The sequence below is a fragment of the Falco cherrug genome, chromosome 1 (assembly GCF_023634085.1).
Source record: "Falco cherrug isolate bFalChe1 chromosome 1, bFalChe1.pri, whole genome shotgun sequence".
Classification (NCBI taxonomy): domain Eukaryota; kingdom Metazoa; phylum Chordata; class Aves; order Falconiformes; family Falconidae; genus Falco; species Falco cherrug.
The window spans coordinates 95,628,685-95,641,204 of record NC_073697.1 but is presented as its reverse complement, the minus strand read 5'-3'; the positions used below and the strand labels follow the sequence as shown (position 1 = coordinate 95,641,204).

At 58.5% G+C, this 12,520-nt stretch overlaps 1 protein-coding gene across 17 annotated transcripts in view; it reads left to right on the top strand.

Moving 5' to 3' along the window:
• The window catches only part of CUX2 (cut like homeobox 2), a 69,011-nt gene extending 57,001 nt beyond the window's left edge, over window positions 1–12,010 (top strand). For 9 of the 17 annotated variants that reach the window (XM_055711123.1, XM_055711118.1, XM_055711134.1 and 6 more), the window contains 12 exons: window positions 201–305; window positions 1,064–1,258; window positions 1,367–1,425; window positions 1,577–1,833; window positions 2,072–2,707; window positions 3,711–3,812; window positions 4,718–5,493; window positions 5,953–6,112; window positions 6,711–6,980; window positions 7,220–7,408; window positions 7,516–7,789; window positions 9,366–12,010. In XM_055711123.1, coding sequence (XP_055567098.1) covers window positions 201–305; window positions 1,064–1,258; window positions 1,367–1,425; window positions 1,577–1,833; window positions 2,072–2,707; window positions 3,711–3,812; window positions 4,718–5,493; window positions 5,953–6,112; window positions 6,711–6,980; window positions 7,220–7,408; window positions 7,516–7,789; window positions 9,366–10,029 — 3,687 coding nt within the window. In that variant the 3' untranslated portion in view covers window positions 10,030–12,010. Of the gene's footprint in view, window positions 1–200; window positions 306–1,063; window positions 1,259–1,366; window positions 1,426–1,576; window positions 1,834–2,071; window positions 2,708–3,710; window positions 3,813–4,717; window positions 5,494–5,952; window positions 6,113–6,710; window positions 6,981–7,219; window positions 7,409–7,515; window positions 7,790–9,365 lie in introns of those variants that run through there. The other 8 variants (XM_055711157.1, XM_055711087.1, XM_055711128.1 and 5 more) reach the window with 6 other exon arrangements.
• Window positions 12,011–12,520: the final 510 nt, after the last annotated feature.

The window sequence follows — 12,520 nt, the reverse complement described above, 5'->3', positions numbered from 1 at the left end:
CCAGTGCCCAGGGATTGGGATCGGGAACTACATTAGGACATGGGGAGCTGAAATACATGGTGGGCTGCTGGTGGTGGTGGTGGGAGCAGGATGCTTGGGAGAGACACGAGTCTGTGTAGATCCTGGAGCACCACCCTGCCCTGTGTGTGCTGGGATGAGCTGCGGGTGCCTTGCCTGATGTGCTTTCTGCTCTCTTGCAGCGAGCAGAGGCGGCGCAGAGGGAGGTGGAGAGCTTGCGGGAGCAGCTGGCAGCCGTGAATAGCTCCCTGCGCCTGGCCTGCTGCTCCCCGCCGGGCGCTGCCGGGGTGAGAGCACCCCTCAGGGCCGGGAGCACCCCATCACAGCCAGGAGCACCCCTCAGGGCTGGCAGCAGCACCCCATTGCAGCTGGGAGCACCCCATCACAGCTGGGAGCACCCATTTGGGGCCAGCAGCACCCCATCATGGCCAGCAGCACCCTGTCACAGCTGGGAGCACCCATTCGGGGCCAGCAGCACCCCATTGCAGCTGAGAGTACCCCATCACAGCTGAGAGCACCCATTTGGGGCCAGCAGCACCCCATTACAGCTGGCAGCATCCCATCACACCTGGGAGCATCTGTCACAGCCAGGAGCATCCCACTGCACTTGGAAGTACCTCGTCATAGCTAGGAGCACCCCATAGCAGCCAGGAGCACCCTGGCATGTTCACAAGCATCTCGCAGCATGTAGGAGCACCCCATCACATTGGGGAGCACCCACCACCTTCAGGAGCAAGCCTGAAATGCCTGTGACTGAGGTGGTTTTCCACCATGGGGTGGTAGCGTTGGCCATGCCCTACCTGCAGCCCCAGCCTCCCATGGGGTTGGGGGACATGCACCCCCATAGCACCGAGCAGATGCACCTGGGAGACCTTTAAGGGGAGAGAAAAGGTCTGTCCCTCCCCAGGGCTGTGTCACCCCAGGTCCCCATCCCACAGGACTGAGCCCTGGGCTCACCTGCTGCCCATGGGGACATGTCTGACAAGGAGGGTGGCCCTTGTGCCCATGGTGGGTGGCTGGGAGCTGATGGTGTCCCCTCTCCCAGCAGGACAAAGTGAACTATTCCATGTGCTCAGGGTCGAGGCTGGAGGCGGCTCTGGCTGCCAAAGACCGGGAGATCCTGCGGCTCCTGAAAGACGTCCAGCACCTCCAGAGCTCGCTGCAGGAGCTGGAGGAGTCCTCTGCCAACCAGATTGCCGAGCTGGAGGGGCAGCTGGCCGCCAAGAACGAAGCCATCGAGGTGCGCCCGCGGGGGCTTGGGGCTTGCCGGGGCGGGGGGACGTGGGTCTGGCCGTGCCGGGCGTGCACCAGGAGCCGGCTGCGAGGACTCCCCCCCTCTGCTCCGCAGAAGCTGGAGGAGAAGCTGCAGGCGCAGGCGGACTACGAGGAGATCAAAACGGAGCTGAGGTATGGCTTGATCCATGCCTGCTGCCTGCCTGTCCCCGGCCGGCCGGGTGCCGTCAGCACCCACGGCACACTTCAGCAGCCGTAACGCTCGGTGGCTTGATGGCAGCAAAAAGCCGTGCCCGCCGAGTCACCCACCTTGTCTCCCTCCCAGCATCCTGAAGGCGATGAAGGTGGCCTCCGCCAGCTGCAGCCTTCCCCAGGCAAGTGCTGCGGCGTGTGCCGGCATGCTCGCCGGGCTGTGGCACGCGTGCCAGCCCTGCCGCCAGTGGCTCCGCCGCCCTTTCCCATCTCGGCTTGGCTCCTTGCAGAGCATATCGAAGGCAGAGGAGGCCCTGCTGCTGGGGAAGGAGGCTTTCTACCCTTCCCAGAAGTACCTGCTGGAGAAGCCCAGCCTGCTGGCCAGCACTGGTAGGGTTCCCGGGTCCTGCGGCATCCCTGGTCCCATCAGGAGCCTCCCTGGGAATGTGGGCAGCAGGGTCGGATGCTGCCCCAGCGGTGGGAAGGAGCCCGCAGCTGGCAGGGGGAGGACAGGGGGTGGGAAGCCACCTGGGGAAACGGAGGCAGGAGATGCTTTGCTGTGGGGCTGTGCCGGAGCTGCCGGCTGGGGGGACTCTAGTGCGTCTCCCTTTCTCTCATTCATCTCTAGAGGAGGATCACTCCGAAGACGAGTCGGGGAAGGATTCGCTGGGCATGGAGCAGCCGTACCCATCCCCCCAACATGCCCCGGCAGACGAACCCACCTCCCCCACTCCCCTCCCACCTCTTCCCGGTCCCGGCCTGGCTCCTGATGGCCCCCAGACTTTCTCACTGTCCCCCTTCCCAGGGGGCGAGCGGCTGTCAGGAGACCCCAAGGCCCCCCACCCACCACTGCCTGCCTACAAGAATGAGAATGCCAGTGTGGGGCCACCCTTCCCCTCTGCCTTCTTCGGGGCCAAGGGCAGTGCCACGCACCCTGGCACCGCGCCGGCTGCCAGTGCCACCAGCCCGCCTGGCGAGCCATCCGAGGGCAGCACCAGCAGCTCTGCCGAGGAGGAGCAGCTGGACACAGCCGAAATCGCCTTCCAGGTGAAGGAGCAGCTGCTGAAGCACAACATCGGGCAGCGGGTCTTCGGGCATTACGTGCTGGGGCTGTCGCAGGGCTCTGTCAGCGAGATCCTGGCCCGACCCAAGCCCTGGCACAAGCTGACGGTGAAGGGCAAGGAGCCGTTCATCAAGATGAAGCAGTTCCTCTCCGATGAGCAGAACGTGCTGGCCCTGAGGACTATCCAGGTGCGCCAGAGAGGTGAGTGGTTGGGGTGGCCCCAGCCCATGGGTCCTGCCCTGGGATGCTGCAGGCGGTGCTGTGGGATCCCCTCCCAATGCACCCCGCTTCACCCCGGCAGCACCCCAGGGTGCCCCATGCTGCGGCAGGGATGCTCGCCAGCCTGTGATGTGCTGGCAAGAGAGGCAGGGATGCGCATGGAGTCACCGGTGACACTTAGGGATTGTCCCTGGTGGTCCCCTCACTCACTGCAGGGTGGGACGGAATCGGCTGCTGGGTGGGATGGAGCCCAGGCAAATGGTAGCAATTAACAAGAACCCATCATTGTGGAAGCTGCATCCCCGGACGTGCTTTACTCGTTTATTCTGACAAGTGCCATTTAATTATTCATTAGGCTGTTTCATAGCGTATGAATCAATGTGCTCGGGAATATTTTGTTAAAATAATGAAGTTTTAATGCTGTGGGAACTCGGCGCAGTGTTGGCACCACCATGAGATGGTAAAGCCTGACTCCAGGGACTGTGGCTTCTGGCCCCGTCCCAGTGGTGGCAGCAGTTGTGGCTGGTCACTCAGGTCCCCATGGTGGCACAGGACTGGGGGATGCAGGTCCGTGGTCCATGCATCTGCTTGCATTTCAACCCAGACAGCTCCAATTTATTCCCTGGATCCGATCCAGCATTAACCCTTCACCTGCACAGGCGAGAGGGCACAGTGCTGAGGATGGGGGACGTGGTCCCCGTGCCCATGTCTCTGCTCAGCACCCTGTGTGCCGGTGGGGAGTGTGTGCTTTTGGATGGGGCAAGCAAGGTGGCTGGGAGATGCTGTGCCGGAGGCGAGAGCTGGCAGCCGAGGCTACTAGTGCTCCCCATGCACTGACTAGTGACTAATTGGGAATGACATTTGTCTTAAAACCAGCATCCCTAAAATAACTGAACATGAGGAGCAGTAAATACTTCCTGACGTACAAGTGGAGCTTGTAAAACCAGAGCCGGTGACAAAGCTGTTATTCTGCCTCTTTGATCAGGTAGCATCACGCCACGGATCAGGACGCCGGAGACTGGCTCTGATGATGCCATCAAAAGCATCCTGGAGCAGGCAAAGAAGGAGATCGAGTCACAGAAGGGAGGTAGGTGTCAGCATGTGGGTGGCTCCAGGGGTGCCCAAGCCCTTGCTCTGCCCCTGTGGGAGCAGCACCCAGAAGGGTGCCAGCAGCTGGGTGCTGCATGGCTGTGGGTCCCACAGCATGCTGAAACACCCGCAACACTGACAGCATCTGGCACGGGGGTCTCTGCATCCCCTAGGGAATGTTAGCCAGCCCCTGCCCAGCCCAGCACTCGTGGCACAGTCCTGGCCAAGGTGGCCCTGGGCTAACCCTGTGGCTGGCTGGGAGCCGGCACCCAGGATGGAGCAGCCCTGGCGGGGCCAAAATGAGCTTTTTGGGGGACATTTCTCCTGCTGAAAGCCACAGAGGAGGTTTGAGGCATGGTAGGAAGAATCGTTGGTAAATACTGTAAGGGATGGAAGACTCCCCATGCAGCAGCATTTGTATCTGGGCTTTTGGAAACTTTGGATCTACCTTTTTTCTCCCCCCTGCCCCAAACCAGATGATTAAATGAGGATGCATGATCCATCTGGCATGAGGAATCATTACAGCAGCTGCGCTCGCAGTCAATTACAAGAAATGAAATACATTAAAACAGGTAGTCTGCTGAGAAAGCAGAATCCTGGAGAATTAAATTAGACAGGAACGGTGGAAAAACAGTCAGGGAAAACAAACATGTTTGTCTATTGCCGTTGTTGGTAATGGGATTTACTTTGCAATCGTCAAAAAGGCAGCTCGCTTTGAGCTGGGGGGGGCGCAGCTTTTGCTTTGGGGGTGCTGCTTGTTCTTCTGATCTGCACCTGCTTGATGGATAGCACTCCAGAACAGATCGGGATAAAATCCCTTTTCTCCTGCATTTTGAATTATGACCACACGGTAAAACGGTGCATGCTGCTCCTTAGGGCTCCCCTCACCCCTTTTCTTTGCAGGGGAACCCAAAACACCATCAGCATCGCAAACAGTGGCCAACGGGACAGGCGGCAGCAGCTCAGAGGACGCCATCAAGAGCATCTTGGAGCAGGCACGGCGGGAGATGCAGGCACAGCAGCAGGCGCTGCTGGAGATGGAGTCAGGGAGCAGTGGGCGCCCCGGGGATACATCGCCTGCCGAGCGCTCCACGCTGGCCACCGTCAGCCAGAACATCGTTCCGACCTATGTCAAGCAGGAGGAGGGGAGCGGGACCAGCCCTGGCCCCCCGCAGACGCCCCTGGCCGTACTCTCACCCGCTGCCTTTGTCCAGAGCATCATCCGGAAGGTGAAGTCGGAGATCGGCGATGCTGGCTCCTACTTCGACCAGCACTGGGCATCGGAGCGGAGCCTGCTCAGCCGACCCTACACCTCTGTCTCGCCTTCGCTCTCCTCCTCCTCCTCGAGCTACTCCAGCATGGCCAACGGCCGGGGCTGGCCACGGGGCGAGCCCAGCGAGGGTGGCACCAACGAGGATGAGCTGCCACCAGCAGACGATGAACCCCACCGACTGACAGAGATGAAGACGGAGGGAGCTGGTGCAGAGCCAGCAGCTGGTGGTCGTCTCTCCTACTACCCCACCTACGTGCCACGGACCCTGAAGCCCACCGTGCCACCACTGACACCCGAGCAGTATGAGATGTACATGTACAGGGAGGTGGACACGCTGGAGCTGACTCGGCAGGTCAAGGAGAAGTTGGCCAAGAACGGCATCTGCCAGAGGATCTTTGGAGAGAAGGTAACAGCTTGGAGAAGGAGGGTCCACTGTCCCCTCTGCTCTGTAACCCAGATCCCAGGGCACACTGGTGGCCTCCACCAGCTCTTTCCAGGGTCCCCGCTCTCCCTGGTGGGTTTCCCCGTGGAGGATGCCAAGTCCTCAGGGTCTGACCCAACCCCGGTTGGTCTCCCAATGACCACCACTGGGTTAATGGCACTTCCCACCAAGAACACCCTGTCCCCAGTGCAGAGCCCTGTGGGGACCATCCTCCCAGCCCACTGGGTATCCCAGAGGGACCCACCAGAGTCACAGTACCCATGGCTGGGGCCAGGGGGTCTGGACATACCATGGGGCCACGAGCATGGCAGTGGGTGGCAGCCTGCTTCCCCTCCCTTGAAATGGGGACGGAGGGCAGGCAGCAGCCCAGCACAGAGGGCAACATGCCCTGGCCCCAGCGGGTGACACCTACATGGTGCATAGGTGCTGGGGCTGTCCCAGGGCAGCGTGAGCGACATGCTGTCGCGGCCCAAGCCGTGGAGCAAGCTGACGCAGAAGGGTCGGGAGCCTTTCATCCGTATGCAGCTCTGGCTGACCGACCAGCTGGGCCAAGGCATCAGCCAGCAGCCAACACCCTCCCAGGGTAAGTTCCGCTGCCGTCCCCGTGGTCCCCATGTGCCATCAGTGCCCCCGGTGCTTCTGCATCCATCCCCCACATCCCAGTGCAGGGCGAGTTTCTCCTGCTTCCCACCCCAGCGCCGGGAAGATCTGCCCATGCCACCGCCAGCACCCCAACCCGCACCCCAATCCTGGGAAGCCCCTTTCATCCCCCTCTGATCCATCCAACTCATTTTGAACCCCCTTAGTTGGTCACTGTGGCAATTTAGGGCTGTTACACAGATCCTCAAATATTTTGTCAGAAATGGGTTTTGAAAGTCATCTATTTTTTTTTTTTAAAAAAAAAAAAAAGGAAAACCACAGCAGAGTCTTTGGCTTTGTGCCTGGCATAAAGTAGTAGCTGGGTTTTTTATATTAGTGATGTTTTCTCTCTTTAATTATTCCACTGGCACCTCCCATGTTGCTGTAGCCACCAGAGAGAGTTGGCTGGCATCCCCCCTCTCCAGAGGGCAGAGCGGCAGGCATCCCCGAGATAACCTTCCTGCGCCTGCCAGCTCCCTGCTGTTGTCCCCTCCCGCCATCCCTGCCGTCCCCGCTGACCCCTCTGCCCCGGTGTCGCGCAGCCAGCCCGGTGGAGCCCCAGCCGTCCCCCTCGCCGCCCCCCAGCCCTGCCGAGCATGAGAAGGGCTGCCAGGAGCCCCTCACCCTGGCCTTGGAGAGCAGCAAGGAAAACCAGCAGCCCGAGAGCCGGTCGACGCCTGCGATGGGTGGGAAGACGTACCCCAACAGCCAGGGACCTGTGGGCATCCAGGAGATCGTTGCCATGTCCCCCGAGCTGGACACCTACTCCATCACCAAGAAGGTCAAGGAGGTCTTGACAGACAACAATTTAGGTGCGGACCCTGTCTCCGCCTGGGTTTTCGTGAGCTGCTGGTGAGGCTCCATAGATGCATCACCCCAGTTCCCATAGCCGCAGACTCGCCTTGGTTCACTGCGGGTGCCTGGGGGGCGATCCCAAGATGCTGGGGAGGATGCTGGCCGGGAAACAGGGTGTACCCACTCTGCAGAGGGACTGTAGCGCCTGCCTCGCTGCTCTGCCCCACTCTAACCACCTCTGCTTCTCCTCCGCCAGGCCAGCGGCTGTTCGGGGAGAGCATCCTGGGCCTGACGCAGGGCTCGGTGTCCGATCTCCTCTCCAGGCCCAAGCCGTGGCACAAGCTGAGCCTGAAGGGGAGGGAGCCCTTCGTCCGCATGCAGCTCTGGCTCAACGACCCCCACAACGTGGAGAAGCTGCGTGACATGAAGAAGCTGGAGAAGAAAGGTGAGGGTCAGGGCGATGCAGCCCCACCGGGGTGGGCGTGCTGGCCGAGGGGGGTGCTCCTTGGGCTGGGGGGCGAGCGGCGCGCAGCTGGGTCTCCTCTCCTGCAGCCTACCTGAAACGTCGGTACGGGCTGATGAGCACCGGCTCGGACAGCGAATCCCCCAGCGCCCGCTCCGAGTGTGCCAGCCCCAGCCTGCAGCCGCAGGACCTCAGCCTCCTCCAGATTAAGAAGCCACGGGTGGTGCTGGCCCCAGAGGAGAAGGAAGCCCTGAAGAAAGCCTACCAGCTGGAGCCCTACCCCTCCCAGCAGACCATTGAACTGCTCTCCTTCCAGCTCAACCTTAAGACCAACACCGTCATCAACTGGTTCCACAACTACAGGTACGGATGCTCCTGGGTTTCGGACCTCTGGTGGTGCTGTGCCACCAAGGTGGTGTCACTGTTCCTCTTCATGCTCTCCCAGCCCCTCTTTGTCTAGATGGAGAGGTGCAGACCCACATGTGGTCACTGGAGGTCCTCGGGTGCAGAACTGGGGGGGATTGCAAGAGGGATGTAGAGGTCCTGGAGCATGTCCAGAGGAGGGCAGCAAAGCTGGTGGGGGGGGCTGGAGCACAAGGCTGATGGGGAGCAGCTGAGGGCACTGGGGGTGTTCAGCCTGGAGAAAGGAGGCTCGGGGAGGACCTTCTCGCTCTCTACAACTACCTGAAAGAGGCTGCAGGCAGGTGGGCACAGTCTCCCAAGTAACAAGCAACAAGATGAGAGGAAACAGCCTCAAGTTGTGCTGGGGAAGGTTTAGATTGGAGAAAATTAGGAAAAATTTCGTCACTGAAAAGGTGGTCAAGCATCAGAACTGGCTGCCCTGGGAGGTGGTGGAGCCACCGTCCCTGAGAGTTCAAAAACATATAGGTGCAGTGCTCAGGGACATGGTTTAGTGATGGACTTGGCAGTGCTGGATTAACGGTTGGATCAGATCTTAAAGGTCTTTTCCAACCTAAATGATTCTGCGCTTCTATGCAGCCAAAACACTGCATGTGCTTTGGCTGGCAGCTGGTCAGGAGGTGTTGACCACCTTGACCAAGTAACGCAGAGCATCTAAAGAGGTTTCCATGCTCATGTCCACCTGCTCACTGGTGCAGGACACCACTCGCCACCCAGCAGGAGCTCTATGATGGGTGGAGAAAGGCCTTATGGAGGCTTCTGAAGCACAGCATCCATCCCCACAGCAGCCTGACCCCAGGGAGCAGCACAGGCTTCATCCTCAGGCAGCATTGCAGGTGAACGCATGGCTCCTGAACCCTCCCCAGAGCCACACCAAGAGCTGCCTGCTCTGAGTCAACAGCCCAGGGGATGGGCTGTGCCCCCTCCCCTATATAAACCAGTATTAAAAGACATGTAAGTGCTTGTGTCGAGGCTGCAGAGCCTCCAGCTGCCTCCAGGTCCCCCTGGGCAGCGTGAAGTAGATGGTCAATATTTATGGGAGCTGGATGAAGTTACTTGTGTGAAGCCATCGTGTGGGGAGTGCAGGGGAGAGCTTGAAAAGTCAGGCTTTTTGGTGAAGCATTGACTAATGGGGGTTTGAAACCTACGACCTTTCCCCTTGCATGGTTCTAGGAAAGCCCCTCCTGCTCTTGGTAAACACAAATGCCCGAAAATAAACCTTTGAAAAATTTTGTATATTAAATAACAACAACCACAACAACAAAGGTAGTGGAAAACACTTGCAAAACTGGCTCCGTTTGGCTGGAAACAGCCCAAGGTGTTGCAAAATCCGTTCCCCGTGCTCAAGCAGCAGTTTTTCCTCCAAAAAAATGTTTTGAAGGCTGTCAAAGTGGGGTTTTACGTCTCAGGCAATGTCATCACATTTTTCTGGCTGAAGATGCTTGTCCAAGACATGTGGTGCCCGCAACACGGGGCGATGGGTGATGGTCACCAACCCTTTGTGGTTGTGTCCCGGCAGGTCACGGATGCGCCGGGAGATGCTGGTGGAGGGCACGCAGGACAATGACACAGACCCAGAGCAGAGTGGTGGGGCAGCCGTCCCCGGGCGCCGGGCCCCCCACAGCCCCGATTCAGACACCGAGGACCGTAAACCTGTGTTTGGGGGGGGCGAGCACCCCTGTGCCGCGGTGCCCGTGAAGGTGAAGGAGGAGCAGGGGGAGGCAGGTGGCTGGGGCCGCCGGCGGGACTCACGCAGCCCAGCCGGGGCGGCCGAGGGGACCGGACCTCCCCAGGAGGAGCGGGGGGCAGCCCCCCATGCAGCTGCCCCCAGCGCCGGCAGCCTTCCGCGGCGGGGCGGCCGTGCTGGTGCTGCCGCCGGAGGACCCGCACCACCACCGCCACCGCACCCCGACAGCTCCCAGTCCTCTGCGGGCTCATCCCGTTGCAGTTTGGAGGTCTCCCCAACATCGCCCTCAGCAGCATCCTCGCCTGGTCTCACCGGCTCGGCCTCACCGGGGCCATCCTCTGCCGGGCCGGTCTCACCGGCACTGCCGCCAGCCCCCGGCCCCCGGCTCAGCACCAGCGTCCAGCGGCGCCATGAGAAGATGGCCAACCTCAACAACATCATCCACCGCCTGGAGCGGGCTGCCAACCGTGAGGAGGCCCTTGAGTGGGAGTTCTGAGCCCCCCTGCCGCCCTAAATATATATATATATATACACCCCCACATATATATATATATTTTGTTAAATGCAGCACGCACCAAGAGGTGACATGTGGCCAGCGCCACGGAGGGGAGCGCCCATGGAAAGGGGGGGCCCCCACTACAATGCCGCCCCCCTCCCCGGCTTTGTTTTAAATGTGAAAAACTGGGAACAATTTTAGAAAAGAAAAGAAAAAAAGAAAAAAAAAAACAAACAAAAAATATTTATAGACCTCTTTTAGATATTTTAATAAAAGGATACTTTGGAATTTATTAACAGCTTAAGCTGCTTTGATATTAAAGATAGCTATAAAATCAGGATGATGTAGCAGTCGTGTCATTAAATGTACACTGAAGTCTTGTAGTTTGCCACTGGATGAGATTAAAAACAAACAAGAAAAAAAAAACAAACCACAGAAAGACTTACTGAGCAAAGCCATCAAGAAGCACTATGAGACTGACCAAATTTAATAAACTCTTGCCGAGCAGTTTCCACCTCTGTCTGTAAGACACTGCATCGCTTCTGCCCCAGCCAGAGACTGCGTCATAGTCCCTGAAGACTCTAAAGCAAAAACCCTGATGCCATCGAGTATGTATTTAGTTCTGGTGGTTTATGTTTTTTGAAAACCTTTGTAACACAGAATGTCCCGTGCGGTTGTATATGTTGTAGAAATGTCTGCAATAGCCTTCTGGAACAAGATGTAGCATGGTCCGAACGCCGTCCTTCGCGCTTCCTCCAGCCAGTGACCAGTGGCAGCCCTGATACGGCACAGCACGGCTCCTGCCAGCTCCCCAGGAAGAGAACAAAATAAGGCAAAAGCTATGCAAGCAACCTGTGCTTGTGATTTTGGGAGCGAGGTGGGAAGAGGTACCCACATGTGATGCTCGGGGATGGCTCTGGCTCGCTGGGGATGGACATCTATGAGATCCCGGTTCCCCACGTTCTGCCATCGTTTGGGAAAGAAAAAGAGATGAAGCCTTGGAGCTTTGCCCCTGGGGCACCAGTGCTTGGGGACGAGCATCCAAAAAATTATGAGCTGCCTACTCACAGGGGGCCAAACCCTGCTCGGGGCTGCTCCCAGCATCACAGCCAGCTCTTGCGGCTGAAGCACTTTTCCCTAGGGAGAGTGCCCGGGCAGGATGAGCATCCCCTCATTGCAGCCATGTCCTCAGACAGGGGCTGCCGCTGAAGCCAGGATGAGCCCCAGGGTGTTGTGACAGGCTCCTGCCTGAACTGGGCAAGCTCAAACCTGAATTGGGCAAAGTACCATCAAGCTTTGGCTTTGCAGGGCTGACCCTGCGCAGGAGCTCAGCAGTGGCACCATCCTGGCGTGTTCCCCGCCGCCTCCCTGCCCCCAGCACTGCCAGCCAGCTTCTGCTAATGAAATGCCTTTAAAAGATGGGGGGTGGCCAGTGCTGGGCTGGTCTGCCCTGTTCCCTGCCCGCATAGCATCAGCCATCACCCACCAAGGCCACCACCGCTGGGAGGGCTCCCCCGCCAGGCTTCGAGGCTATGCATTGACTAATTTTCCACTGTATACATTTTTATCAGAATAGAAGGTATTTTTATATTTGGGTGGTAGTCGATGAGCGATGCTAAAAGTGGCTTTTGTGAAGGCACAGCTCTGCTTGCCCGCCTGCCCTGCCCCAGCAAGCCCCAGCTTGCCCGCGGCCGCTCTTCCCTTGCCACCGCGCTGCAGAAGGTCGAGGCGCGACCATTGACTGCTCGTCTCCGTCATGTGCTAGCAGGAGCTTTAGTGGAACGGGATTTGAGGAAGCACTTAGGATAGTCTTGAAGACGGCAATCCTGTTGTATTAAAGCTAGCGGGACATACCAATCACGTTTTTGTTAGGCTCATGTACTGTACTTCAAAAGTTTCTATGAGATCGATGAACTTTGTTTAACAATTTTGGAAGGAACAAGTTCTGTAAAGAGCCACTAAATACAGAAGTTGGATACGACTCTGGCCCTGGGGTGTGTTTTGTCTGGAGGCGGCTGGGATGGGAGCTCCTCAGCTTCGCGCAGCGCCTGGGTTGATGTTGGCTCCCTTGGAAGTCGCAGCCTTGCTTTGGGTTCGTGAGCTCTCACTGCCATAAATTATCTCCTGGTGGTTGGGGGGGGGACGGGGGAGAGAAGGGGTGTTCAATGGGGCTAGTCCAGCTCAGGGTATGATCCTGCCCTGTGGAAGTCCTGTGCTCATCCCTGCTGCAGGTTTGCTCCTGCCCCCAGGGTAGCTCAGCATCCTCCAGCATGAGGTTCGGTTCAGTATTGCGGGATGGAGCCACACCCCAGCACTTCTTCAGAACTGGCCATCGCCAGGCAAGCTTGCAGCTTCTGACACGAGGCAGGGCTGTTTGCATTTGATGAATTAATAAATCCATATGTTGCGTATCTGTTTAAGCTTGTTTGTCAGCTAACATGTTGGGAAGGATTTATTTTTAATGAATATCTGAATGTCTGGAGAAGCTGGG